Source organism: Neofelis nebulosa, chromosome 1 (assembly GCF_028018385.1).
Source record: "Neofelis nebulosa isolate mNeoNeb1 chromosome 1, mNeoNeb1.pri, whole genome shotgun sequence".
NCBI classification, from domain to species: domain Eukaryota; kingdom Metazoa; phylum Chordata; class Mammalia; order Carnivora; family Felidae; genus Neofelis; species Neofelis nebulosa.
In genome coordinates this window covers 163,609,666-163,635,398 of record NC_080782.1, presented here as the reverse complement: position 1 = coordinate 163,635,398, position 25,733 = coordinate 163,609,666, and the positions used below count along the sequence as shown (strand labels likewise).

The 25,733-nt window shown below is 54.0% G+C and overlaps 1 protein-coding gene across 2 annotated transcripts in view; it reads left to right on the top strand.

Annotated features, from left to right (window-relative positions):
* COL4A2 (collagen type IV alpha 2 chain) overlaps positions 1-25,733 on the top strand; it is a 174,714-nt gene that overhangs the window by 115,725 nt on the left and 33,256 nt on the right. For both annotated transcript variants that reach the window (XM_058742754.1, XM_058742743.1), the window contains exons 14-27: positions 564-599; positions 1,144-1,194; positions 2,109-2,153; positions 5,688-5,741; positions 6,608-6,674; positions 10,420-10,530; positions 11,033-11,182; positions 16,674-16,766; positions 17,899-18,062; positions 20,852-20,924; positions 21,016-21,122; positions 22,892-23,093; positions 23,447-23,506; positions 25,042-25,098. In XM_058742754.1, the coding sequence (XP_058598737.1) occupies positions 564-599; positions 1,144-1,194; positions 2,109-2,153; positions 5,688-5,741; positions 6,608-6,674; positions 10,420-10,530; positions 11,033-11,182; positions 16,674-16,766; positions 17,899-18,062; positions 20,852-20,924; positions 21,016-21,122; positions 22,892-23,093; positions 23,447-23,506; positions 25,042-25,098 (1,270 nt within the window). The remainder of the gene's footprint in view (positions 1-563; positions 600-1,143; positions 1,195-2,108; positions 2,154-5,687; positions 5,742-6,607; positions 6,675-10,419; positions 10,531-11,032; positions 11,183-16,673; positions 16,767-17,898; positions 18,063-20,851; positions 20,925-21,015; positions 21,123-22,891; positions 23,094-23,446; positions 23,507-25,041; positions 25,099-25,733) is intronic.

Here is a 25,733-nt window from a genome sequence, read left to right as displayed (position 1 = left end):
CTGAGAGTGACAGCAATCCTGGGTGCCGTCTCAGCAGCAATGAGGGAAAGAACCCAGCGGTCACTGCATTTCTTCCCCCGTTTTAGACCAAGAAGAGTGGGAAAAAGCGATCATATAAAATTGAGCCTGCTTCCTAAATAATGCCTGTTTAGCTTGGGGTTTTAATATGCTCCAAACGTGTCTTTTCCCCCAAGAGGACCTTCCTAAGGCTCTTTTATTCAAACGAACGCCATCGCTGGGGGCCTCTCACGGGCACATCCTCTGCCACTGCACGTCACCATGGGCCTGCGCTCTGGGCGAGGGGGGGGCCGTGCAGAGAGCGGACGGGCAGCCTCCCCATTCCACCAGACGTAGCATGGGATTTAACTGATATTGGGAAAGACCAGAAGAAGTCATACTTCTTTTCTCTTGAACTTTGAAGCTGCAAAACGTGGGAGTTGTTTATTATGAGTCACTCGTAGTCACTGTTTGCCGTTGCATTAACTACTTTTTGGATGGTGAAGCCCATCCGTCCTTTCTGCTCTTGAATTAATGCTCTTTCTGACACTTCACTGTCTTCACAGGGCGAAAAGGGGAGTGAGGGGGAGCCAGGAAGAAAGGTAAGTCGAGCAGCGGCCGGGTTTCCTCTCGCTGGCAGGGTCCCCCCAGCCCCCCACCCGGCCCCCACTCCCGGTGACCACGCACAGGGCTCTAGCAGCATCCACCTGTGACACCGGGTGGCGCTTTGACGCTTCTTTTCAGAAAACAATTTTAGAATGTCTCCCCTTTTGCATAATACACATCAGCTAACCAACATCTTCTGGGGTTTGTGACCTGAACGTCGGCGCTTTAAGAGAGCAGGTGCACAGGCGGAGGGACGGCGGGCTTGGCAGTGGCTTCAGTTCTGGGGCCAGCACATCGTTGCTATGCTGTCTTCCGTCCTCGTCATGCCTGCCCTGTATTCCCAGCCCTCCTGGGCGTCACCTGCTACGTGACAATGCCAGTGGTGTCCTGGAGCGATGCTAGTTCAGGCCACCTGGGGACTCTCTGTGACCCTGAATCGTGCTGGGCTGGACTGGGGACCCCAGGAGTCCCAGGGGGCTAGAACACCCGAGGGGGTAAAGTGCACGGGCCAGCTGCCTCACATCTTATCTCTCCTCCTAGGGCATCGCCTTGAAGGGAGAAGAAGGAGTCATGGGCTTCTCGGGCACACGGGTAAGCGATGCATCCCATAAGTGCGGTTTGCTCTGGTTTGCGTGTTAAGTAGACTGGATTCCTCCGAGAAGACTTGAGGTTCCCTGCCAAGTCGAGCTAGAAGCACAGAGAGGTCCCACATACCCTCTCCCCTCACCCACGCACAGCCTCCCCACTCCCAGCGTCCCTGCCAGAGTGGCCCGCTGACCGCGGCGGGCGAGCCCACAGTGATGGACACGCCCTCCCCCCCAGTAACCATGATGTTGGAGACTCCACTGAAGGAGGGCGGGGGCAGAACACAGAGACATCTCTGCCAATGCCGGTGAGGCTGCCTTAACCCACGGTAACGGAAGTGTAGACTGTCCCCGACACGAGAAGTTGATTCTCGTTTCCCTGAGAGTCTAGGACGGTGGGTGGGGTGCTGGGGGTCACGGGAGTGTCCCCCCCATGGAGATTCAGCGCCTGTGGCTCCCATGTCCAAGGGCAGACCTCCATCCTTAGAGCGTGGCCTCAGATGACGCCTGCCACTTCGGTCCTCCCTCCATCGGCCGGAGCTCGGTCACCTGCCACACCTCACTGCAAGTGCACTGGGAAATGTGGCCAGAACAAAGGCAGAGTGGCCTTGTGGTGGCTCTTTGGTAGCCACCGCCACTAAAAGGACACGTGTTAGAATCTTGGAAAATAAGAGACCCCTGAGGAAGTTGGAGTGCAGGTCTTTTAATACCTCCACCGGATGAACCATACCGTCTTTCTAGACTTCTCCGTATTTCTTTAGGCAGTAGATGTGATGACCCACCTCCTTCAGAAAATAATTTTGATGCTTTCATAGTAAAGCATTTCATGTTAGCCCGTGTCGGGGGCGGTAACAGAGCCCTCCGGGAAATGTTGCTGTCCATTCTGAGATGTTTTTGCTTCCGTTTTCCATCCCAACCCAGGGTTCTCCTGGCCTCGATGGCGAGAAAGGTTCACCAGGACAAAAGGTAAGTTTGACGCGCCTGTTTATTTCACCACCGTGCTTTGGAGATGATTCCACATTAGCACGGACACGTCCACAGAGCTTTGGTAGCGACCTGCACAGCATTGCGGGAAAAGGACGCACCGTGTGCCTAACGACCCCTCACCGTGGTTCCCAGCTGCTTGCTGTTTGCAGCCGTCACACGGTCGACAGTATGGGACACACCTCTTGGCGCCCGTAGGCCAGGATTTCCATCATTCGGTCCTAGGAAGTGCATAGACAGGCTTTTTAGAAATCAGTTCAGCCTCTGAATCATGACTGCATTGAATCCTGCCAGGGCTCCACCGCCGTGTGGACAACAAGGACGTGGGGCTCATCAGTCTCCACGGGGAGCTCCCCAGGGACTTCAGATGGACGTAGCCTCCAGGTCCGGCTTCCAGCCGGCACTAGCCCTAGACCCAGGCTCTGCTGACACTCTAACCCGCTCGCAGCGGGACCAGCCTCGACTCCTTCCTGCAACCGTGGCTTGTCTCACTCCTCCCGTTCCTGTCCTTTCATCCCAAACTCAGGCCGAGAAGCTGACACCAGGGTTTCCCTAATTGCATCCACGTTCTCATGACATTCGTAACTGATGCAGGCACCCCCAAAGGCGGTGTTCCTGGAGGACGGCTGTCCAGGCGTACCCCAACCAAAGGCCAAAAGGCCAAATTCCAGTGGAAGGATTTCATTAATCAAGCAAAGAGACAGAGAACTAAGGCAACGTCTATAAGGGACCCGTCTCCACTGCCTGTGGAACCGAAGTTCTGTCATTCAAACTTTCATCGCTTGCCAGTGACAGGGAAATTACAATTACGGGTTTCTTCTACACCCGGCACTCAGGAGTTACAGATTTTTTTTTAATGCAGTTGGATACAGCTGCCCCCTGGAACTCGCTGTTTATGTGAGACGAGACGCCCAGTTAGACACTGACCACCTGGGGCCTCTAACTGCTGTGGCCAGATGTTAGAACGGAAGGCCCTCATCTTCCAGGGGAAGACGGGGACACTTCCGGCCAAGTGGGACATCTCTGTGGGGAGACAGTTTACTCAACCATACAAATAGGAAATGCCCAGGACATGTACAGATGGCAGAGTCCCTGCTTGTTAGGCCGCACGGCACCTCAGACGTGACCGCTGAACCTCGTCTTACTTGACAAGCTGCCATTACTCCTAGCGACCTGTTCAGTTACTGATCTAGTCCCCAGATAATTCCTCCTTGACCGCACAGCCCTTGCCCCCCCCCACCGCCACCCCTGTTGTTATGTCTGCACAGAAACACAAAGACAACCCGTTAGGTGGTTGTGTTGACTCTTGGTGTGCCAGACAATCAGGGTTCCAGCTGCCTGTGGTCTCACGTGCACCTAAGTACAATCTCCCCCTTTTACTCTGCTGAGTCCTACATAATACTGAGCCCACCCCCATCCCCAGTCGATTCACCTGCTGCTGAGAACTCACAGGGAAACTTCTAGATCATTGTTTTGGCTTTTTGGGGTTCCAGCAGCCAACAGGGAGACCTGTGGATCGATAGAGCCAATAGTGAGAGACATCCTGAACACTCTTCCATTTTCCCTTTCCCCTGTTGGTTTTCTGAAGCCCCCGGCTCATTCCAAACGTTTGCTCAGACGTGTTTCAGAAACGTTGGTGCTGCTGTGGCTTATGCAGCACAGGTGGTGAGCACGTTGTACGGGGTGGGTACTACCCACTACTGCCCAGTGATGGCGTCGCCCAGCCAGACGGCACTCAGGCACGTAGCACGAATGCACGTCTGGCCGCATCCAGTGCGGCGTCTGGGCTGAGTTGTTAGGTTGGCACGCAGGCCACTGAGGACTGAGCGCCTAGCTGCTCCCGTCATCGGCGCGCTCTTTCAGGACTCCGTGCCTGTCTCGAGAGATGGCCTCCAAGTAGGAGATTGGTGGGACCTCGGAGAAGTTTCCCTTCACTTCTGAATCGTCAGCTCCACCTAGTGTGAAAGGAAGTCCATCGACATGAAAGGCCTGCGTGGAAAGCACAAAACCAACCCCGTCATTGCTCACGCTAAGCAACAGGACTTTCAGCATGTGTGCTCCCGCGTTCCAGAACATCCTGTGAAATAACCAGGCTGCATTTTTTGCACCACTGGCGCGTGGTATTCTCAACTTGGGGCCAGACAGACGGCACTCAGGCACGTAGCACGAATGCACGTCTGGCCGCATCCAGCGCAGCGTCTGGGCTGAGTTGTTAGGTTGGCACGCAGGCCGCTGAGGACTGAGCGCCTAGCTGCTCCCGTCATCGGCGCGCTCTTTCAGGACTCCGTGCCTGTCTCGAGAGATGGCCTCCAAGTAGGAGATTGGTGGGACCTCGGAGAAGTTTCCCTTCACTTCTGAATCGTCAGCTCCACCTAGTGTGAAAGGAAGTCCGTCGACATGAAAGGCCTGCGTGGAAAGCACAAAACCAACCCCGTCATTGCTCACGCTAAGCAACAGGACTTTCAGCATGTGTGCTCCCGCGTTCCAGAACATCCTGTGAAATAACCAGGCTGCATTTTTTGCACCACTGGCGCGTGGTATTCTCAACTTGGGGCCTCACTGTACCTATTCTTTGGCAAGAGGGAATGAACTTCTAGGTTTCTTAAAAAGCTTTACATATATATCCAGCTATGATGTGACTCACGAGGGTGAACGTTCTCTTTCAATAAATATTCAAGCAGATTAGAAAGCAGCACTGAGCACTTTCTAAATGAAGAGAAAAATTCTAAATTAGGGGGCATTAATGCTCCTATTTGGTGCTCGTAAAAATTTTTCAAAATCCCGCTTGGGGGAAGGTTTTAATAGATGGATCAATCATAAAATCACTGAAGGGGGGCAACCCGGCCCCAAGCCTCCTGAAGTGACACAGTAGGAAGGACACGACACGCCTTGTGACTAATTCTCGCTCGGAAGGTGCACCTGAGCCCAGGGAGGGAAGCCCGTAGCGGGAACAGCTGCTGGAGAGGACGTCTGCAGGCAGAGGTGCACACTTTCCACCACTGCGAGGAAGAGTGGACCACCAGTGACCCGGTTTCTTCAACAGCAACAATAACAGAAGTTATGGAAAAAGTAGAAAGGAGGAGGCAACTCTTAAGAATTGTGAGGCCGGGGCGCCTGGGTGGCTCAGCCGGTTGAGCGTCCGACTTCGGCTCAGGTGGCGATCTCACGGCTCGTGGGCTCGAGCCCCGCGTCGGGCTCTGGGCTGACGGCTCGGGGCCTGGAGCTGCTTCGGATCCCGTGTCTCCCTCTGTCTCTGCTCCTCCTCTGTTTGCTCTCTGCCTCAAAAACATAAACGCTAAAAAAAAATTTTAATTAAACAAAACAATTATGAGGCTTATCAGCCGCAGGTCACGTTTGGACTTTGAGACCACAATCAGGGAACATTGGGCACAGAGTGGGTAGTAGGTAATTTTCATGGGTTGTCGTTAGTGTTGTCAGCCGTAATAATGGTATCGTGGTCACTTCTTTAAATTCTGTGTTAGCGGTAAAACTAAGTCCCGAACATCTTTCCTACAGGGAAGCAAAGGACTGGATGGTTATCAAGGCCCGGATGGACCCCCGGGACTCAAGGTGAGCTCAGTTTTCCTGTGGCTGGAGGTGTGGTCTCCTGCCATCCACCCCATTGGAGGAGGTGTCCTCTGCCCTGTTTAACACTAGCTAAGCAAGCACACAACACCCCGCACTGGACAGATGATATGGACACAGACTTATCGGTCCCGTGTCCGGACCTCACAGTGCTGCACACCACACAAGGCACATGGAGGGCACACTTGGGATCTGCACCCGGGAGCAGAGGGGACCAGCGGGGCTGTGGGGAGAGGCTTTATATAACAAGAGGCTGGGGTATCCCCTGTCCCCAGGGGGGTGTATGATTGGCTTGCTCGAAGAATGGGCTGTCAGGGAGGTGAGGACCAGTAGGTTGAGGACCAGGTGGGGTGCAGGTGGTCGGGTGATGGGGCTCCAGCCAGGCGGGGAGACTTTCCTGCTGGTGGGGAGCGTATCTGGTGAGGACAGGGGCACTCCGTGGTCAGGCCTTCAGGGGCCCCGGGAGGCTCGAGGACACCAAGGCAGCACTTGGAAGTTTCGGTGTCACAATCCAGATCAGGGTACAGTTGCATCGTTCCCAGCTTGGGTGTGGCTGCAGCCTGGTATCCGATGGGTGGCTGTGGTACCGTGACCAACAGGGGAACAGTCTGCCCTGCAGAAAGTCGTCCCCTGCCCGCTTCTGGTGTTTGACAAGGACTTCAAAGTGAGGTTGGTGCCCTGCCCGCACCGCTGCCTCTTGGTGTGTCCGGCTGGTGGCTGGGATGCCCGGGCATCACCACAGCACAGGGCAGACGGTCCACATCCAGCTTTACTCCCTGGTACTAAGCGTAGTTTCCCAAACTACAAAAGGCGGGCCTCACATTCTTCCATTCTCCTCTTTCTTCCTCCAGGGAGAAGTGGGCGACCGCGGCCCCCCAGGTGCCCCTGCGTACTCGCCTCATCCCTCCCTGGCCAAAGGTTTGTATGTGATTTCTCCTGCGTGTCTACATCGTACAGGATCCTCTTCTGTCTCGGACACAGAGTCATAAACTGGCAAGAGAGGCTTTCTGAGTAAAACAAAGCAAAGCAAAACAAAAGATGTTTAGAACATAACCTTTGGAGAATATCAGTCCCATGTACAACTTAGCTTAAATGCTTAAATGTGGTGTCAGAGAGAGGCGCTCGTTTCACCTGTGCCTAAGAGAGCGCCCTCTGCTGGGCGAGCCCTGCACTTCCGCATACGTCGTGCAGATTCTGGTTTCGCCACCTGTAAAGTCACTGGAGAAATCCAGTCCTTGGGCACATCTGGCCTCCCTGACGGCGGGAGTCCCAGCCGCCTTTGCTGGTTTCTGCCGCACGTGCACCAAGATGTTTACGGCCCCTGCTGGCCAATCTGAAGCCGGAAACTGGCCATAATCCATAATCTGTACACAGCCACCTCCTTTCAACCTTCGAGGAATCCCCAGGTATTTGTGCATGATGGACTGCCCAGGAGAGGCTCCCGGTGCCCCAGTTGACCCCTGAGTGTACATGAAAGGTTTTGCATGTGTCACAGCTAATGCCCATCTCGTGATTTCACTCAGCCTCCCAGATTGGCAGGATCATACCAAAATACGATTTTAATTCTGTGAGAAGAGCAGTGGGCTCAGAACCTTTTTGAATGTGAGTCCTTCTAGGTTCAAAAAAAAACCTGTTTTCAGTGCCTCCTCTAAGTAATCATATGTATGTTTACTTATGGGTGATTCACCTATGTTGTGCAAAGCTCCAGGGATTTTGGCTGCTATGGTTCACTACTGTATCCCCAATTTCTAGAACAGGACCAGGCAGAGAGTAGGTTACCTGAACGGCTGAACAGTGTATGTACTAAATAATGCACATCAGGAAAGAGTTTTACTTTTTTTTTTTTTTTTAATTAGAGTAGGGTACATCATCTTTTTATTATGAAAGTACCCTTGCTCTTTTTTTTTTTTTTAACATTTATTTATTTTTGAGAGTGAGAGAGGCAGAGCATGAGCAGGGGAGGGGCAGAGAGAGAGAGGGAGACACAGAATCCGAAGCAGGCTCCAGGCTCCGAGCTGTCAGCACAGGGCCCGACGCGGGACTTGAACTCACAGAGTGTGAGATCATCACCTGAGCTGAAGTCGGACACTTAACCGACTGAGCCACCCAGGCGCCCCAAGAGTTTTACTTTAAAAGAGTTTTTTTTAACTAAAGATGGTCTAATGTTTTCTTCCTGCACCCAGTATATGTCCGCGGGTCAAGGACTCACTCTCCTGCTTGGTGCGAACCATCTGTCAGTTTAAGAACAGCCTTTGCATGTGCTTATCCGCTGTTGGTGAGAACTTAGACTAGCACAGGGCTAAGGACATCCCGGCAGAGCCCCCGAGGGAGTTCTCTGCAGGGTGGCATTGAAAGGACACCACTGGCCTCTCTCCGCAAGAACAGCTGTGTTTTGTGCATTCTTGCGAATTAACACATACCGGTAAATGGGTATATTTGGAATCCCTGCTCAACACCTCAGATCACCCTCCCTGCGCGGCTGGTACTCATGGAGTCCATGGGGTGTCCATGGACTGCGACATGCCTGCCAGGCCAGAAACCCCAGGAAGAGGAACATGAGGTTGATGTACTGTCAGTGGTTTTGGGGAAATGGAAATACTATCCTTGAGGCTTTGGGAACATAATTTTTTAAATTAACGTTGGCGATTTTTCAAAAACGTTCACTGCCCAAGAGCCCAGCATTGGTCTAGCTTCCCCTGTCCACCACCCTGTATTTCTAAAACCACACTGGGAAGGCGATGGTTTTAAATTGGTGAGCTGGGGGGCGCCTGGGTGGCTCAGTCGGTTAAGTGTCTGACTTCGGCTCAGGTCATGATCTCGCGGTTCGTGAGTTCAAGCCTCATGTCAGGCTCTGTGCCGACAACTCAGAGCCAGGAGCCTGCTTCCGATTCTGTGTCTCCCTCTGTCTCTGCCCCTCCCCCATTCATGCTCTGTCTCTCAATAATAAATAAACGTTAAAAAATTTTTTTAATTGGTGAGCTGGCAGGTGAGGGCTCCTGACACAGGCTGATGAGCAGATTCCCTCAGCAAAGAAAGGAAAATAAATATCTTCACAAAGTAGCTTTGCAGGAGCTCGTCGAATCCCAAAGGGTGGAGGAGACTTGTGCTTTTTTTTCCCTAATGGTTGCAAAGTAACTGAAACAAGTCCTGCTCTTCTTCCAAACAAATGAGAGAGTCTGTGGTTTGCACGTTCATCGTCGTCTCTCACTCCATGCTCATGGCGAGCGTTTCTTTAGGGCTCGCCGGAGCCCGGGCAGGGGTCTGAGTTGTTAGACCATGATGCTTGTTAGTTGATTTACTTTTCCTAACCACCCCTTGAGAGGGGGCCTGATGTTAGTCTTGTTTTGCTGGTGGATAAATTGAAACACAGGAAGTTAAGCAACTTGCCCAAGGTCACATAGAATGAGTGGAGGAGGAGCGTTCAGCGCCCCCCTGACCCCTGTGCAGAACCCAGCACCCCTCCCCTGCCCGCCCTCCGCAGGGAGCCGAGCCCCAGCACAGGTAGCCCAGACTCACACTCTCCACCCGCTTGTACACAGGCACACGGGCATCCTTAATTCAACGACTTGCTTTTGAGGTTAAACAAAAAAATTAAAGATCCCATGCAGAGTGATGGCTTTCCTAACGCTTGATAATCCCTATGCGGTAAAATATCATATTGTCTCATCTTTTCGCTCATCTTTCCCAGTTGTATTCCAGGGGAAAAAATGTGTTGCACAGTAAAGCATTGCTGTTGACCTGCACAGAACACAGCGAGGCCGCTCTGTGTGTGTGTGTGTGTGTGTGTGTGTGTCTGTGTGTGTGTGTTTCAGGATAGGGTTTGTAAGAGGGCTCACATACGCCATCCCTCCAGCAGACAGCCAGGAAAAGCGGAGCTGGGCTGGCGCTGGGGCTCTGGGGACGAGGGGCCTCACGCAGGAAGCCACCCTCCTCACTTCCTGGTCTCCCTGCACGGAGCCTGTTGCACGGGGGGATCCCCAGGCCCGTCGTTTCTTTCTTTATCCCCACTCTAGACTCAGCTGCTCTCCCAGCCTGACCCCTGTTCACAGATCCCCAGCGCTCCCGCCAGAAGCAGACGCTCCCCTGATCACTGCTTTCCGCTTGGCTGATCTCCTCTCCAGATCCCCTTCTGCCACCGTCCTCTGCCCTGTGCCTCCTGTCTCCTGTCCCCTCAGAGGGCACCCGTGTCCAACTGCCAGGCTGCCGTGTCCGTGACACCTGAGTGCCGGTGGGCATGAAGCCTCACGTGTCTGTACAAGTGGGGCTGTAGCTCTCCCCCGTCCCCCACGGCTTTATGAGAATCAGTCAAGTATTGCACACCAAGCCCAGTGCACACAGCAAAAGCTCCACAATGTCACTTGTTCCTATTATTTTTAATCTCTCCGGTCCCTCAATGTCCGATTTCTCCCCAAAATAATCTTTCCCCCTTTTGAAACCTCTCTGTCATCTTACGATATTTATGGGAATCTTGTATCGCTCCTATTTGATTAGGAATGAGCTCCTCGAAAGCAGAGACCCGCATATATTAAACATTCGGACCCCCGCCATCCTTCGGTGTACGAGATAAACGAGTAAATACATGTTTGGTCGGTGAAAGTGTGCACGTCTGAGGAGGGTCCTGGACAGCGTCCTGTTCTCATTTCAAAGTCTGTCTTGATTCCAGGTGTCAGGGGTGACCCAGGATTCCCAGGGGCCCACGGGGAGCCAGGAAGCCGGGGTGAACCAGGAGACCCGGGCCCACCAGGCCCCCCTGGCACGTCCATCGGAGACGAAGGTAAAGGCTCCCTGGTGTCAAAAGACCAAACGTATGTCCCCTCGGGTCCCCGTACTGACTGCTCAGCTCTGCAGCCGGAGTCTCTTAAAGACGAGGCTCAGGAGCTCTGACGGACTCAAGTGCATGCACCCAGTGTCTTCCCGGGAGCGTTGGGCCTGTGACAGTGACCCTTCCCCCCACCCCGCCCCACCCCCCGCCACAGGGCCAGGCTGTGCAGTTGACAAGTAACCAGCATGATGCTGTCAGCTGGCCGGGAGGAGTGTGCACAGCCCTCAGACGTCGTGGCCACACTTACGACTCTCAGACCATTGTCGGGGGGCGAGAGGAGGGGCTTTTTTAAAGTTGAAATACGGTGATGGGACCTTGCAACGGCATCGACCCTTAAGGTCCTGACCAGACCGTAAATCCGCGAGTCCTGGTGGCCTCCTGGGGACGGGAATGCCAACACACACGTTACACGTCACAAGTCTCATGCTGCCGGTGGTCACTGTTGGATTTTCAGATGGCAAGAGAGGTTTACCAGGTGAAATGGGGCCCAAAGGCTTCATAGGAGACCCAGGCATCCCCGCGCTGTACCCCGGCCCTCCGGGAACCGACGGAAAGCCAGGGCCCCGAGGACCGCCAGGGCCTCCCGGACTACCTGGGCCAGACGGTAAGTGGAAGGAAACTCAAGAGTGGTGGTTTTCGTGTTCAGACAAAGAAGCCTGGCCCCAGTCAGATCTTTCCTGGGGTTTTTCTGCTAAATAATTCCGTGAACCAACGCGGCAGGCATCACGCTAGGGCGAGGCAGGTGCTCTGGGATGCAAACAGAAAGGCTGATGATGGAAGGAGGGCACAGCCTGGTGAATCTGTTGAGTATCAGCAGGCCCGCGGGCATGACCCAGTAGGCTGGCTGGCTGTGGGTCCAGTGAGGTCAGCTCTCCAGTGGAAGACCTGAGCCGCGCAGTCTGGAAGCAGGTGCATGCTGAACGCTGTCGGGTGTCTGTGTGGTACGTTCCATCACCTTCTTCCAGGGTGGAGCCTTCCTGCCTTGACTTGTAGCCTCTCTCCTCTGTCTTACTAACAATCCAAGCAGACTTGATAATCTGTCTTCTCAGCCCACGTGGAGCCTCTCACTGAACAGTTGATAATAGTCGACAGGAAGAGGTGACTGCGTTATCGTAACAGGAAGTGGCCGCCGTTGGCCCAGGTCGAGACGTGAGACTCTGAGCGTCTGTAAACCAGACAAGCATGAGCTTCTGGACCCCACGCTGCCTGGGGGTGTCGCTGAACCGTAGCAGAGTGGAACTTCCAGGTTCCGATGTTACCCTGGCTCATCTTTTAGCTGAGGGTGCCCCCAGGAGGCAGGGAGACAGGCAGTCTGTCTTTGTGCTTGCCATCAAAAATGGTGATCTTTGCAGCTTCTGAGTTTAAAGGGCTGTTTTCGACATTGTAAAATCCCCTAATGGGAGCGTTCCATCCCCTCAAGAGTTTGGATATATGAGGCCTTAGAAGAAAACATGAGCGCCCAATTTCTTCCCGTTTGATATGGTCCATAGTTTGTCAGCCTCCTTTCGAAACATCTGACTTTCAGTTCCCTGGCACCCTGCCCCATCCCAATAATCTCTGGGAGCTTCCTGTCTTCGGAGAGGGGGAGCCTCACATTGCCAACAGGTAGTGTTGGATTTCAGTGTAAAGGTCAGGTTCAGATCTGTGCTTTCGGTGCTTTGGGAAGACTGCTTCTCTTTGCCATCTCTAGAGGAAAGGTGTTGGGGGTTAGAGAAGTGTATCTGCACATACACCTCCCATTGAAAAATCAGCAGTCCCGGGGGCGCCTGGGGGGCTCGGTCGGTTAAGCCTCCGCTTCGGCTCAGGTCATGACCTCACAGTTCGTGAGTTCGAGCCCGCTTGGGGCTCTGTGCTGACAGCTCAGGGCCTGCTTAGGATTCTCTCGCTCTCTCTCTCTGTCCATCCCCCCTACCAGAATAAATAAACTTTAATACAAGAGCTGTAAAAATATCAGCAGTCCCCTCTCTGATTCCACTTGGTGTTGCACAGATTGCTATGTAATGTGGTTCTCCTGCTCCAACTCTCCTCTGACCGGCAAAGCCAAATTGTCACATTCTTCTGAAAATTTTTAGGTGCAGATATTTCCCTGGGATTTGCCAAATCATTTGAGCAGTGTTGTCTTTAATATATTTTTAGCCTGGAAGTAATATTTATTCCTGTGACATCGTTGATAATGGCTAAGTTTCTGTGAGCATGATATTTCCTGAGCAAATGTTATCTGTTAAGTTTTCCTCTCTGGGAACAGAACATGATGTGTTAAAAATTTTTTAAGCACGAAGACTTGCCTCTTCAGAAGACTGACTGAAGGCTGACCTTGCCCCAATTCCTGTAACCAAATTTCGTTTTGCTAAAGATACAAACACCATCTTGTTTTACAAATCCTGCTCGGTTAAGACCGTGATTTGCTGACGTCAGTTAGCTGTAAACAAATCAACCACTTTCTTGTGCGTATTTTATCCACAAAATACATAGAATAGTGTCCAATAACTTTTATCAACTTACGATATTAAAAGCATAGAACTTAAGTTCTCCTTGAAATATTTATTCTCCCCTGTGAGACACGTTGTTTCCCAATTGCTTTTGTAAAGTGATCTCTTGCACAAGAAGTAGCCAACCACAATGGCCTCTTAGGATTTTTGTGCATAATGTAATATCAGTGACCTTGATTCCCACGGAGCTCTCCAAGTCTCCCCCTGGAATGACATTGTTGGATTCCTTTCTTGTTAACCGCATTTCATCCTGCTTTATGTGTTGCTACTAATGAAAACCAGAATTCTTAGCCTTTTGCCGTTCCTGTAGAATCAAACCGTGTTGGCAGTTTTTCTTCTCAGCTAAATACTTTGCTCGCTCTTGGTTCGAGCCGAGTTCACGGAACCGAGGATGGGGGCAGTCCTGTCGTTTTCTAGAATAAGTCAGAATGCTCACAGCTTTGTTGTGGCCACTGGCCTCTTCAGGAGAATCATCCTGGAAATGTCTAAGAGGTGCCCTGCTGTCCTATAGGACTTGTCTGAAGTTACGAATTTATTAGGCAAAGAGAGAACTTAGGAAAGAGGCAGGATGGCCCCTTACGACGGCCACGCCGTGCCTCTGTGACTGGATTTGCAGTGTCAGCAACACCCAGTGTTTGCGTCAAACATAAAATGCCAACATCCCTGAGATATCCGTGGCCAAACGCCTACCTGTGCTCTGCACTTCTTACAACTTCAGGAGATGTAAAATAAAGCCCACAAAAAAAAGTATTATAAAATAAAAAGGAGGCGTCTGGGTGGCTCAGTTGGTTGAGCGTCCGACTTCGGCTCAGGTCATGATCTCGCGGCCCGTGAGTTTGAGCCCCGCGTCGGGCTCTGTGCTGACAGCTCAGAGCCTGGAGCCTGCTTCAGATTCTGTCTCCCTCTCTCTCTACCCCTCCCCCACTTGCGTTCCGTCTCTCTCTCCCTCTCTCTCTCTCAAAAATAAATAAACATTAAAAACATTTTTTAATTATAAAATAAAGCCCCCAAAGTCACCGCAGCCTGAATGCCCTTGGCCTGGTCGCCAGTAACCTGAGGAGCAGGTCCCAGGGCTCCATCTTGCTCATGGGCACAGGATGCAGGTGACAGGCTTTCTTCATGGGCTGGCCCTCTGTGCCCCCCCTCCCCGCTATCTCACTGGCTGTTCTCTTCAAGGCGCCTTTGCTGGCCCCTCCTTCTCCTGCCTACACAGTCTGGGAGGTGACAGGGTTCCTTGAAGTTTGGTCTTGGACCCTTGTCTTGTACCCCCACCCACTGGAGCCCCCAGTTAAGGTGACCTTAAGCTCAGGCCATTTGCCCGCACTCCCTGTGTCCCCGATCCAGTTCTGAATTGAGCCCCCAACTCTCACAAACTGTCATCCGTCACGTGGCCGCCTGGCTTGTCTCACAGACATCTCGAACTTTGTGTGTCCACACTGAACTCTGGGTCTCCTGCCGCCGGGCTCCCCGACCCGACACGCCCTGTGCTGGGCCTTGTCCCCGCCCCGACACACACACACAGACCCGGAGCTTGGGCCACAGCCTCGCTCGCCCACACACTGGACCCATCGCCAGGTCCCACGGACTCTGCCTCTGCAGTCTGTCCACCACTTTTCCCCCACGCCCCCTGTGCTACTCGAATATACACCGCGCGTGTCTGCTATAGTCAGCCCGCTCATCACCAGCCTCCACTCAACTGTCTGCAGGGGTAGCATGTAGATTTTTAACCCATAAACTTGTGTGACGTCCCCCCTCAGAACTCCTTAATGGCTCCCTATTGCCCTTGGAGAAAACCCCAGCCCCTGGCATTCCCCTCCAGTTCCTGGCTTTCCTCCCACCTCAGGGGCTCTCGGGTGCGCTGTTCTCTCCGGAGCGATCCCCGGTGCCCACGCTCGGCCAGCTCCCTCTTGTTCCTTGGGTCCTGGGCCAGCGCCTAGACCGGGCTTTCCTGACCCCCCATTCTGAACAGGCTGTCTCTACTGCTCTCCCTGACAGCTCCCTGTTCACGTGGCACCGGCCCTCATTTGAACTTCCGTGTGGGTTTGTTCACTAATGTGTGTCTGCTGTGTGTCCACGCGTAAACCGTAGGTACCGTGAGGGTCTGCGGTTTTCTCTCCAGCTGCAGACACGGCACCTGGCTCACGCAGGTGCCGGATGGGACAGATGTTGGATGCCCGAAAGCAAAGGAGAGTGATCATCTTGAATGCGTAGGGAGAGCGAGCCACACGGGACAGCAGTCGTCGCCACCCTTCCATAAATATCTATCCCTACTTGGGAGGCTGCTGACGTTGAAATCCTGGTGTCCCTCTGCCAAGCAGTTAGCAAACGTTAGCACGGGTGTTTCCTCTCCTTCCGGTCTCCCTAGTGGCCTGTTTCCCTCTCCCTCCCTGTGGAATGGCAGCATGTGTCCCAGTGTAGGGTGGGGGAGGTCTGGATCTGGAGCCTCAAGCCTCACCGGGTTTGGCCCTGAGGACAGACGGGGTGGGGGACCCTCCAATCCTTCCGGGCCCTGCTGGTGTCTAGGAGTGCGCGGCTCGTTCTCACCACAAGGTGGCGCTGCCGTCCAGTAGACGCGGCCAGAAGGTGGGTGGTTCTAATCCCTCCACATATTCCTGCTCGGAATTAGTTTAGCAGAGCTTCTGAGGGGCCCTGAGCCTAGTTACTGGGGGTGAGGGTCGGGAAAGGGGAGGTGAGGTTGCCGGAGCCACATGGTCCCCTGTTCTCTGCATTAACTACACAAACCTGGCTGTGCACCTGCTCCAGGGGGATAGTTAGAGAACCGAGGTAGTTTTAATATCTTACTCTGTTTTCTGTCTTTTGGGGACACCAGACTTGTGTTGGTCTTGGATTACAAGCCTTTAGCACATAAACAGATATGTGGTCGATTACACAGAAATATTGTAAAGATACCAGTTGTCCCCACGATGTATAAATGCCCATAGAATTTTTTACATGTAAATTGCTTTTTTTTAATTATTATAAAAGAATGTGTTTACTATTCAGAGTTTGAAACTATACAGAAGACTAAAAAGAAGAAAATACAATTAGTAAAAATAAAATCTTAAGAAACTAAAAAATAAATCACTTTTTTTGAAAAACAATAAACTAAGGGGCACCTGGGTGGCTCAGTCAGTTAAGCCTCTGACTCTTGATTTTGTCTCCGGTCATGATCTCGCAGTTTGTGGGTTTGAGCCCCACATCGGGCTCTGTGCTGACAGCACGGAGCCTCCTTAGGATTCTCTCTCTCTCTCTCTCTCTCTCTCTGCCCCTCCCCTGCTCATGCTCTATCTCTCTCTGTATCAAAATAAATAAATTTTTTTTAGCGGAATAAAATACATGGTAGAAAAGTGAAAGCCTTTCCTTGGACTCAACATTTCCCAAAAGCAAAGGTTTTTATCTCTAGACTTCAATAGAAAAGCTGAACACCTAGCCCCTCTCATTTCCTTGCATCCCTGGGAGCTGTGGCCACAGAATGGCCCAGAGGGTGTCCTGGGATGGAGTCACACCCTGTTGGGGGACCTCGCGGTAAGCCTTCCAGCACTGGGTCCGGGGAGACGTGGGGTCTCCACACCGTGCTCACGGGCCGCCCTTGGATCTTCTCCTTAGGTTTCCTTTTCGGCCTTAAAGGAGCGGAAGGAAATGTGGGCTACCCTGGCCCTTCTGGTTTCCCGGGGGCTCGCGGACAGAAAGGCTGGAAAGGTAAGGAACGTCGAGGGCACCGGAGGAAGGGCGGGAGGCCATGACCCCTCTCACTGGCTCTGACGTGAGACAACCCTCCGCGTCCCCCTGTGCCTCCTTTCTCCCACGGTGTTACCGGAGCCGAGGTGCGTGGCACCCACCACCCGGCCCTCCGTCTGCGCTCCCTCCTCCCATCTGTGTCTCCGCCTGCACCACTGAACCTTCTGGGAGTGCGGAGCCCGCTACGGAGCCAATGAATCCATGATTCCTCTAAGGGCTCAGCGCCAAGGCCGCGTAACGAGCACCTGCGCAAGCTTGTCCGCTACGGAGTTCCCTTAGACTAGGCCTGGCTGCCCATCTCCCCGAGTTAGGGACTAGTCACCACAGGGCAGACGCCCTGGGCTCACCCTCGCTGCTGGTGGAGGTGCGGTCGACCGAGCAGAACAAAGGGGTTTCTGTGTACAAAATACACTGCGCCTGGGGGACGCTCCGTCTCTGGGAGGCGGCTGCCCAGGGGCCCCAAGCAGCACACCCCAACCTTTGTGGCTCACACAGGACATGAGGGTGTGTCGGTGCCCGGGGGAGGGGAGGTGTTGACTGCAGAATCACTCACCATGGAGGGCTGCAGAGGACTCCTCCCGTGAGCCCCCGCCTGCCACCTGTGCCCTGGGGAGCACCCGCCACCAACAGTGGGTTCCCCGGGCCCTGCCACAGGCACACAAAGAAGGGAGGTCACAGATTTCTTCCCTCCCACCCGGGATCCTGGCTCTGAACCCACCGCTCCAGCCAGGCACACCGCCCCCCACCCATGGCCCCCCCTTTGTCCCAGACCCTGGAGCCTTGTCTGCCCCCCGTCCCTGACCTGGGAGGCCCGTGGTGGCCTCTGGAGCCCCTGTTCCTCAGCTCCACACACAGCTCTGTAAACGGCCTGTTGGGTAACATGTTGGGTAAACGTGGCAGGGTTCTGCGTCCCAGGGAGTAACTCACATTCCTCATCCAGGAAACGGGGGTAATGGGTAACAGTCCCCCAAGCACGGGAGGTCCCCGAGTGCCCCCTCCTCGGTCCAGCCCCCACCGCCCTGGACTTCTGCCCCCGGCAAAGCACGTGCTTCACGAGCACATAGTGAGTCTTCCCGCCTCCCTTGTGTTGCAGGTGACGCTGGGGACTGTAAGTGCGCAGAAGGCGACCAGTTCATCGGGGGCCTCCCGGGGCCACCAGGACCCAAGGGCCTTCCAGGCATCAACGGGGAGCCTGGGAAGAAAGGGAGCCAGGGAGACCCCGGCCAGCATGGCATCCCTGGGTTCCCAGGGTTCAAGGTGAGACACCAGTCCCATCAGAGCTGATAGGATGTCCTTGACGGCTTTTGTCTATTAAATGAACGCAGATTTAGACCAGCAACGCTCACCCCCCGCCCAGTGCTCCATCCAAAAAGGCCACGTGCTCCGGGAGGAACCTCGAAACGTTCACTGGTGAGAATGTGAACGGCGTGGCCACTGTGGAAGTGTCCAGGACAGGCAACTCTAGAGACAGGAAGCAGACAGCAGTCACCGGAGGCTGGGGGAAGGAGAGGGGCAGTGAGTGTTTCATGGCTCTGGGGTTTTCTGGGGGAGGTGATGAAATTATATAATAGTGACGGTTGCACAATCTCACAATTATTGCAGTTGTTTTCGTTGCACTAAAAAAACCCCAAATTGCGTGCTTCAAAATGGTAAATTTTATGGTGTATAAATTACATCTCAAAAAAATTTTTAAAACCTAGCATTTTGGATGTAAAGCATCTTACTTACAGAACATTCAGATTTGGTACAGAACTGATTAAGCATTTTATGAAGTCTCTCTGAACCAGATTAAAAAGTGAGGCCCCCCCCCAAGTAAACCATGAACTTACACAAGTGTGTGAACTTACCTGCCCATGGATTCCTTCTGTGTATCACACCTTTATTTTAGATCACGCCTAGAATTTTAGTTCACACCGATGAAAAGAACATCTGTAGATCTTTCCTGGGCAAGAGGTTTTAACCAGTGACTTCAAAGCCAGTATCAGCTAAAGCCAAAGAAATTATACAGCATTTATTTTACATAAGAGACAATCACAATAGACTTATAGTGTGGAAAGTCTATCATTTTACTTATTCAGCCAATAGGGGAAAAGTTGCTCAGGACACTTGACCAAGGACAGAATGACCTGGCTGTGTGACCTGGTGCCAGGGAAAGGCAGCCACACGCAGCTGCTGATACAGAAGGTTCTGACTTGTAATCGCTTTGTGACACAGGAGCTTTGAGGGCGAAAGGAGTTCCAGAGCACCTGTTCTCTGCTTCACACCTTGAGATTCCTCAGGATAACATCTCTGGGCAGCTGGGTGGCTCAGGCGATTAAGCGTCCAACTTCGACTCGGGTCGTGATCTTGCAGTTTGTGAGTTCGAGCCCCGTGTCGGGCTCTGTGCTGACGGCTCAGAGCCTGGAGCCTGGTTGAGATTCTGTCTCCTCCTCTCTCTGCCCCTCCCCTGCTCATGCTCTGTCTCTGTCTGTCTCTCAGTAATAAATAAACGTTAAAAAAAATTTTTTTAATGATACCGTCTCCCAATCAGGGAGTTCTCAGCATGTAAATGCATATGCGGTGAGAGTTCCACAATTACTACTGGCCAAACTAGTAGGATCTTCGGTTGTTTATAAAATGATCGAGTATCTCCTAGAAGCCAAAAGGATCCCATTTTGTGCACCAGGGTGTCTGACATCTTCCAAGGGTACCCACTTCCCCCAGCTGTGTGACACACACCCACGGCATTTTTGTTCAGAGACCTCGGGTATCGTGTTTGTTGTCCTGCATTTAATTATATATTTATGTGTCTGGCACGCCTGCTATAGGAGAAATGCCAGGGATGGTTTCTGGTTTTTTTACTGCCTGTGCTGCTAGAGTGTGGGAGAGTGAAGCATGGGAGTCAGTCAGTAAGTGAGTTCATCCATCCACCTGTTTGCCCAGCACCTACAGACTGAGCGCTGTCTGTGTGCAACGCGCCCTCCTGGACTCGGAAACAATGTTGCCCTTTTCCACAAAGAACTAAATCAATAAATCAAGTATCTGTGGAATTTTTCAGAACAGTCCATTTCATTAGACCAACACTGCAAGTTCTCATATTCTTGCAAATAACAGGCAAGATTTTCCAGAAACTAACTAGCACATCACACATATTAACATCCTGGCCTGTGAACCTGCTCCTTTCTTCCCACTGAACTAGACTGGATTTTGTGACATAAAATGTGATGTCCCTGCCATAAGCTTGTCTCTAAAGTATGATTTTTTTTCCCAACCTTAATTTCAGTCTGGAAGACGAGCCGTCCACAAAGCTCTCTTTGTCGTTCTCAGTATTGAATGAGCACAAACTTGCCTCCTTTGTACGTGGAGGCTTGGATTCTAACTAATGTGGTGAAGATTTAGCAGCCTTGGGTTTGTCTTAGGCCACCGCTTCTCAAGAGTTCACGAGCATGTGAATCCCTGGGAGTTTGTTAAAACACACATTCCTGTTCCGTACCCCAGGGTGGGGCCCAAGGTTGTGCCTTTTTTTTAAGTTTATTTATCAGAGACAGAGAGAGAGAACAAGTAGGGGGGCAAAGGGAGAGGGAGAGAGAGAATCCCAAGCAGTCTCCATGCCGTCAGCGCAGAGCCCGACGCGGGGCCCAAACTCATAAACCATGAGATCATGACCTGAGCCGAGATCAGGAGTCGGACCTGTAACCGAGTGACCCGCCAGTTGCCCCAAGGTTCTGCATTTCTAATGAGCTCCCAGGAGAGACTGATGCTGCTTGTCGGCGGACCACACTTTGAGTAGCGAGATTCTGGTTTTCACTATCCAGCCACGTATGGCTCCTTCTGTTAAGTTTTCATTATTTGAAATTTAATTCGGGCGCTCGGTGGCCATTTGTGGCTGGTGGCTCCCAGACTGGACCACCAGGTGCAGAGCATCTCACGCATGGCAGAAGATCCTCGGGGGCAGTGCCAGGCATGATGTTGGAGAGGTTCCTGAGCTGTGTGAGCCGAAACTTGTCATCTTCCCTGGCGTCCTTAACAGTGTGAAGGAGGCAGAAACTGTGTGTTTGCTCCCACAGGGCGCCCCTGGCAACGTCGGGCCTCCAGGGCCCAAAGGGGTGAAGGGCGATTCTCGGGCAATCACCACCAAAGGTCAGTCTCTGGGGTCTGGCAGTTCCGGGACCCGCGGTCCTTCCGTGGCAGCACCTGGGTGAGTACAGTCACACCTCAAATCCCTTCCCAGGTGAGAGGGGACAGCCAGGTGTCCCAGGCGTGCCTGGCCCGAAAGGTGACGACGGTGTCCCAGGGCGCGATGGGCTGGATGGATTCCCAGGCCTCCCAGGCCCCCCTGTGAGTATCTCGAGTGAGGGGCTGGGTCCACCCGGTGCAGCCTGTGTGGTTTCATGAGCACAAATCCTGTCCGTTACGAAGCGGGGAGTTAGGTCGGAAGCCACGCCCAGAGGGAACATTCTAGGCCAACCAGTTAACGGGTGTTTCTCCTGGTGGAGGACAGAATGGGAGCCTGGGGTGGCGGCCGCTTCCTCCCGAGGCAGAACCTCCTCCAAGCTGTCCCCCGGTGCTGGTGGCCACGGCTGTCCCTCGTGTCTCCTGCCTGTGCCGACGCATCAGCTTCCCTCCGCGTATCTGTCTGTATCTGGCACTCCCGTCTGCAGGGCTCCGCCTCTCCTTACCCCGATCGCCCTCACAGACCCTCTGTCCAGAGCAGCCACGCTCTCAGGCAGGGGCATCAGGACTCCAGCGTCTGGCGGGGACACAGTTCACCCCACGACATTTCCTTCTCAGCCTCACGCCGCGGTTCCCTGTAGCGGCTCGTCTGCCGCGTTCCAAAAGCCAGGCCTCCGCTGTGCCCAACGTGGGTCACTTCCAGTGTGGCCCTCGCACGCTCCCGGTGCGCTCCTCGTGGGCTCCCTGGAAACACCTGGATTATTCATAACCTAGTATTGCTTTTTTAGTTTCAACCCTGAAAAACGTTTCCAAAAAGAATTCGCGCGGCCCCGTTGCATTGGCACGCTGCCGCCTCCGAGCTGTGCCTGAGATGGGCGGGAAACAGCGAGGGGCCATCACCTGTCAGCACTGAGTGCAGGTCCAGCCTGGGGTCCTAGGATCCCAGCTGGGCAGGGAGCCTCAGGGGCTTGGGGAGGTGGGGCTCTGCCCTGCACGGGCTGCTGCCTGCCATGGGCGCGTCCCGGCCTCATTCTCGCTTGGACAGATGGGCTGGGATTCGCCAGCATGGCTTTGCACCGGCTCATCCAGATAGGCCCAGCGTGAAGCCCTCTGTGTTTGCCCCTGACCTGCTGACAGCCATCCTCTGACCCCCGTGCCCACAGTCCCCTTATCTCTCCATTGCCCCCTGCCTTCCACACCTGCTGGGTGGTTTCATCCACGGGGAGCACCCTGCGGGGTTGTTGTTGTTTTTTATGTTTATTTATTTTTAAGAGAGAGAAAGATAGAGTGCAGGTGGGAGAGAGACAGAGAGAGAGGGAGACACAGATTCCGAAGCAGGCTCCAGGCTCTGAGCTGTCAGCACAGAGCCCGACGCGGGGCCCGAACCCACAAACCCTGAGATCATGACCTGAGCTGACGTTGGACGCCTAACCGACTGAGCCCCCACGGCGCCCTGCACCCTGCCTTTTTGGTCCTGTCTCACCTCCTTATTTCCAGTGAACACACTGCTCCTTCTGGCCCAAACCAGACTCCTTTCTCCAACGACGTATCACCCCTGTGGATAGTGGGCACGTCACACCTGCCTCATCATGACAGTGAGAACAGTCTGTTCCTACTCCTGTTGATGATCTGGGCTTGCACCTAATTCCCCCTCAGGATTCTTCCTTGTGAATGAAGGTCCCGACTGAGGAGGGCGAGAGGCTTAGGAAGAGGAAAGCAAATACTCAGATTTGTGTGTCTCCCGTTGTGTCACTCGTGCACAAAACCTGCCTTCATCCCAAGCTCGGTTAGACTGTGACTGAGGCACCTGTGACTCTCCACCGTCCTTCGGCTCTGTGTCCCTCACACACAACTCAGGGGAATGGGAAGGAGAACCGGGATATGGCCGTTGAGGTTCCCACGTATTTTAAGAGATAAACTGAATTTTCACGCAGGGTGACGGCATCACAGGCCCCCCAGGGGACACCGGTTACCCAGGAACACCGGGCACGAAGGGCGCTCCAGGAGAGAGGGGCCCCCAGGGATTGGGCCTGCCTGGCCCCAAAGGCGAGCGCGGTTTCCCCGGAGATGTGGGATCACCTGGACCACCAGGCTTTCCCGGGCCCGCTGGTCCCCCGGGTGCTCCCGGACAGATAGGTACGGAGGAGTCCTCTCTGTATCTTTCAGTCGTGGGACCTTCCCCTTCTTCAGCAAATGTATAAATTCCCCTGGCGTCACGGGACAGTCCATGTTGCACCATCAGTCATGGGCACAGACAAACCAACGCGGGGTTTTCCTGGCCGACCACAGTCAGGTCACCCTCGGGTGGGCCTGTCCCTCCGGTGCCCTGGTCACGGGGGCTCCACACACCGTTCAGGCATGCGCTTCTGGATTCCCTGCCGTCCCAGCACCCCCCCCCCCCCCAGCCCAGCAGCACACGCCCTTGGATAGGTTGGCAACTCTCGGTTGCTTCAGAATCGCCTCACCCCTGCATTGTGTCTTGCTCCCAGACTGTGATACAGGTGTCAAAAGGCCCATCGGAGATGACGGACAGAAGACCGTGCGGCCAGGTACCGTGATGGAGACCAGGAGGCTCTAGGACACTTGAAAGCTTTGGGTTTGTAAGATGGGCCACTAACGAGTGAGTGGCTGCCGTGAGCTCCCGCAGGTCGGCACCCCTCCGTCAGCTCGTCATCCGGGGGAGGGGACGCACGGTGAAACACGGACCTGCCAGGCTTCCCACTGGTGCAAAGCCCCAGGCTACCGTGCTGATAAAATACCGTCACACTTAGAGTGTATGCATACATTCGTGTGTGTGTGTGTGTGTGTGTGTGTGTGTGAGCTGTATTCGCTGGCTGTGTGTGGTGAAAACTGCTCCAGATGTCTGTCAGAAGAGAGTGTGGTCTAGTGATGAATGAGTGCTAGAAAGCACAGGGGCTGCCCGATAACAAAGGGATGTGCAGGGACCCTGTGCCGAGGCCTAGTGGTGGCAAAACAGAGGGGAGAGATGCCATCGGAGGCAGGCCCAGCCGGCACAGAGGGCCAGAGTCTCCAGGGCATGTCAGGAACCGCAGTGGGAAGCCAGGAGGTGTCCAGAGTACGAAGGGCGTGCCAGCCTGGGGAGGGTTTTGAGGAGACCGGCAAAGAGGTTGGCGCAGAGTTCAGGATGCTCGTAGAACATGTGGCAGCAGTAGGTCCCAAGCGGCCAACCAAAGTTTGGGTGTGAGCCTCAAGATCGAGGTCAGGGTCGGAGACGTAGCATCAGGACGTGTGGGTCTCCTGCGTGAGGTGGGGTGGACGTGCGGGGACAGACCAGGCACGTGCGTGCAGAGCAGGAACGTTACCTGCAGGCCCTCGGAGAGCTGGTGGGAGCGTCCCTGGGCATGAGGGTCTGGGGGGGAGGCCGTGCCCTCGGGACATCCTGTCCCTCTCTTCTGATGAGCTGGGCTGGCCAGTGTGCACCTCGGGGACCCCACGTGCATCAGAGGAGGCCAGGGCCTGGGCAGACAGACAAAGCACATCTTGGAGAGCTGCTGTGTCTGTGAGGGGCTCTCTCACATGAAGGCCACAGTACCACCACGTGATGCCCCCACCCTCGTCCACACCGCCCGAAAGTGGCTGCAGCCCGGGTTTCATTTCTCAAAGCAGCTAACGCACATGGCCAATTCTGAAACTATTCAAAGTCGCAAAGCAGAAGTCAAAGAATTCCTTTCGAAATTGCAAGCTGTCTCCATCCACTGGTGACCGTTCCCAGACACAAGAAAGGCAGTCACACTGACAGACTAGGATGGACCCAGACTAGCTCAGTTGTGCCCAGGTGTCGCCCTAAGTGTGGGGATGTAGCATCGCCAGCCCCGTGCTGGCTTTATTGGACTGGATCGACTTCGTTGGCCTTAGTACTGATATTCTGATTCATTGCACGATGAAAATATACCTTCCTTTACGTTAGAATCAAGATTCATTAAATTGTTAAGTTACTCTGATCACAGAGTGGTAGCCGGTTTTTAGGGCTGGTGCTTCTGACCTTGGCAGGGCCCACAGCCGTGAGAGTCGGTGTGAATGATCGCGCCCCAACTTGTCTTTCTTTCTTCCTGTTTCTTCCCAGATTGCGTCGGAGGACCCAAGGGAGCGCCAGGCCTGCGGGGACCCCCAGGCCCCACAGGTAAATGGGGTGTTTTCCAGCCTCCCCTTGTGTCCTCCTCATCCTTCTGGCCCCTTTGCTCATCCCCCCGCTGCCCCTGCACCCCTCCCCGCCTCTGGACATTGCCACGTTCCACAACCTTGGCACATAACCGCAGACCTCAGTCACCTGGGTAGGGAGGCGGCCTTTTCCTCTTCGCCGTGGAAAATGCGGTGGCGACTGACGCCTAGTTGAGCCCCGGGCTAGAGGAGTGAATTCTTACTGCACAGAACCCAGCCCCCGCCACGGCACCAGCCTCAGTGGGCACCAAAGAGTGGCAGAGACTGGCCCGCCGCTTCCAGACTGGAGGAAGCTCGCTTCTGTGCCACTTCTCCCCCTTGGTGTCCCAGCCTTTGTGGGACGAACCTCTGGGAGGGGATTGCTTGTTCTGGGTTTTGACGGAGGGGAACAGAAGTTCACAAGGCCAGCGGTGCATCTCGGCAGCCCCATGTGGCTACTGGCACGGACCCATCACCCAACCAAGCACCCGCGTGACTGGAGCAAGGCTCTCAGTGGCAGAGCCCAGTGTGGGAAGCCGTCCACGCCCACCTGCAGCGTGTGTGGCTTTTCAAAAAAGATAGCGGGCGGGGTCAGGGCAGCCCCACCACTGGGTGATG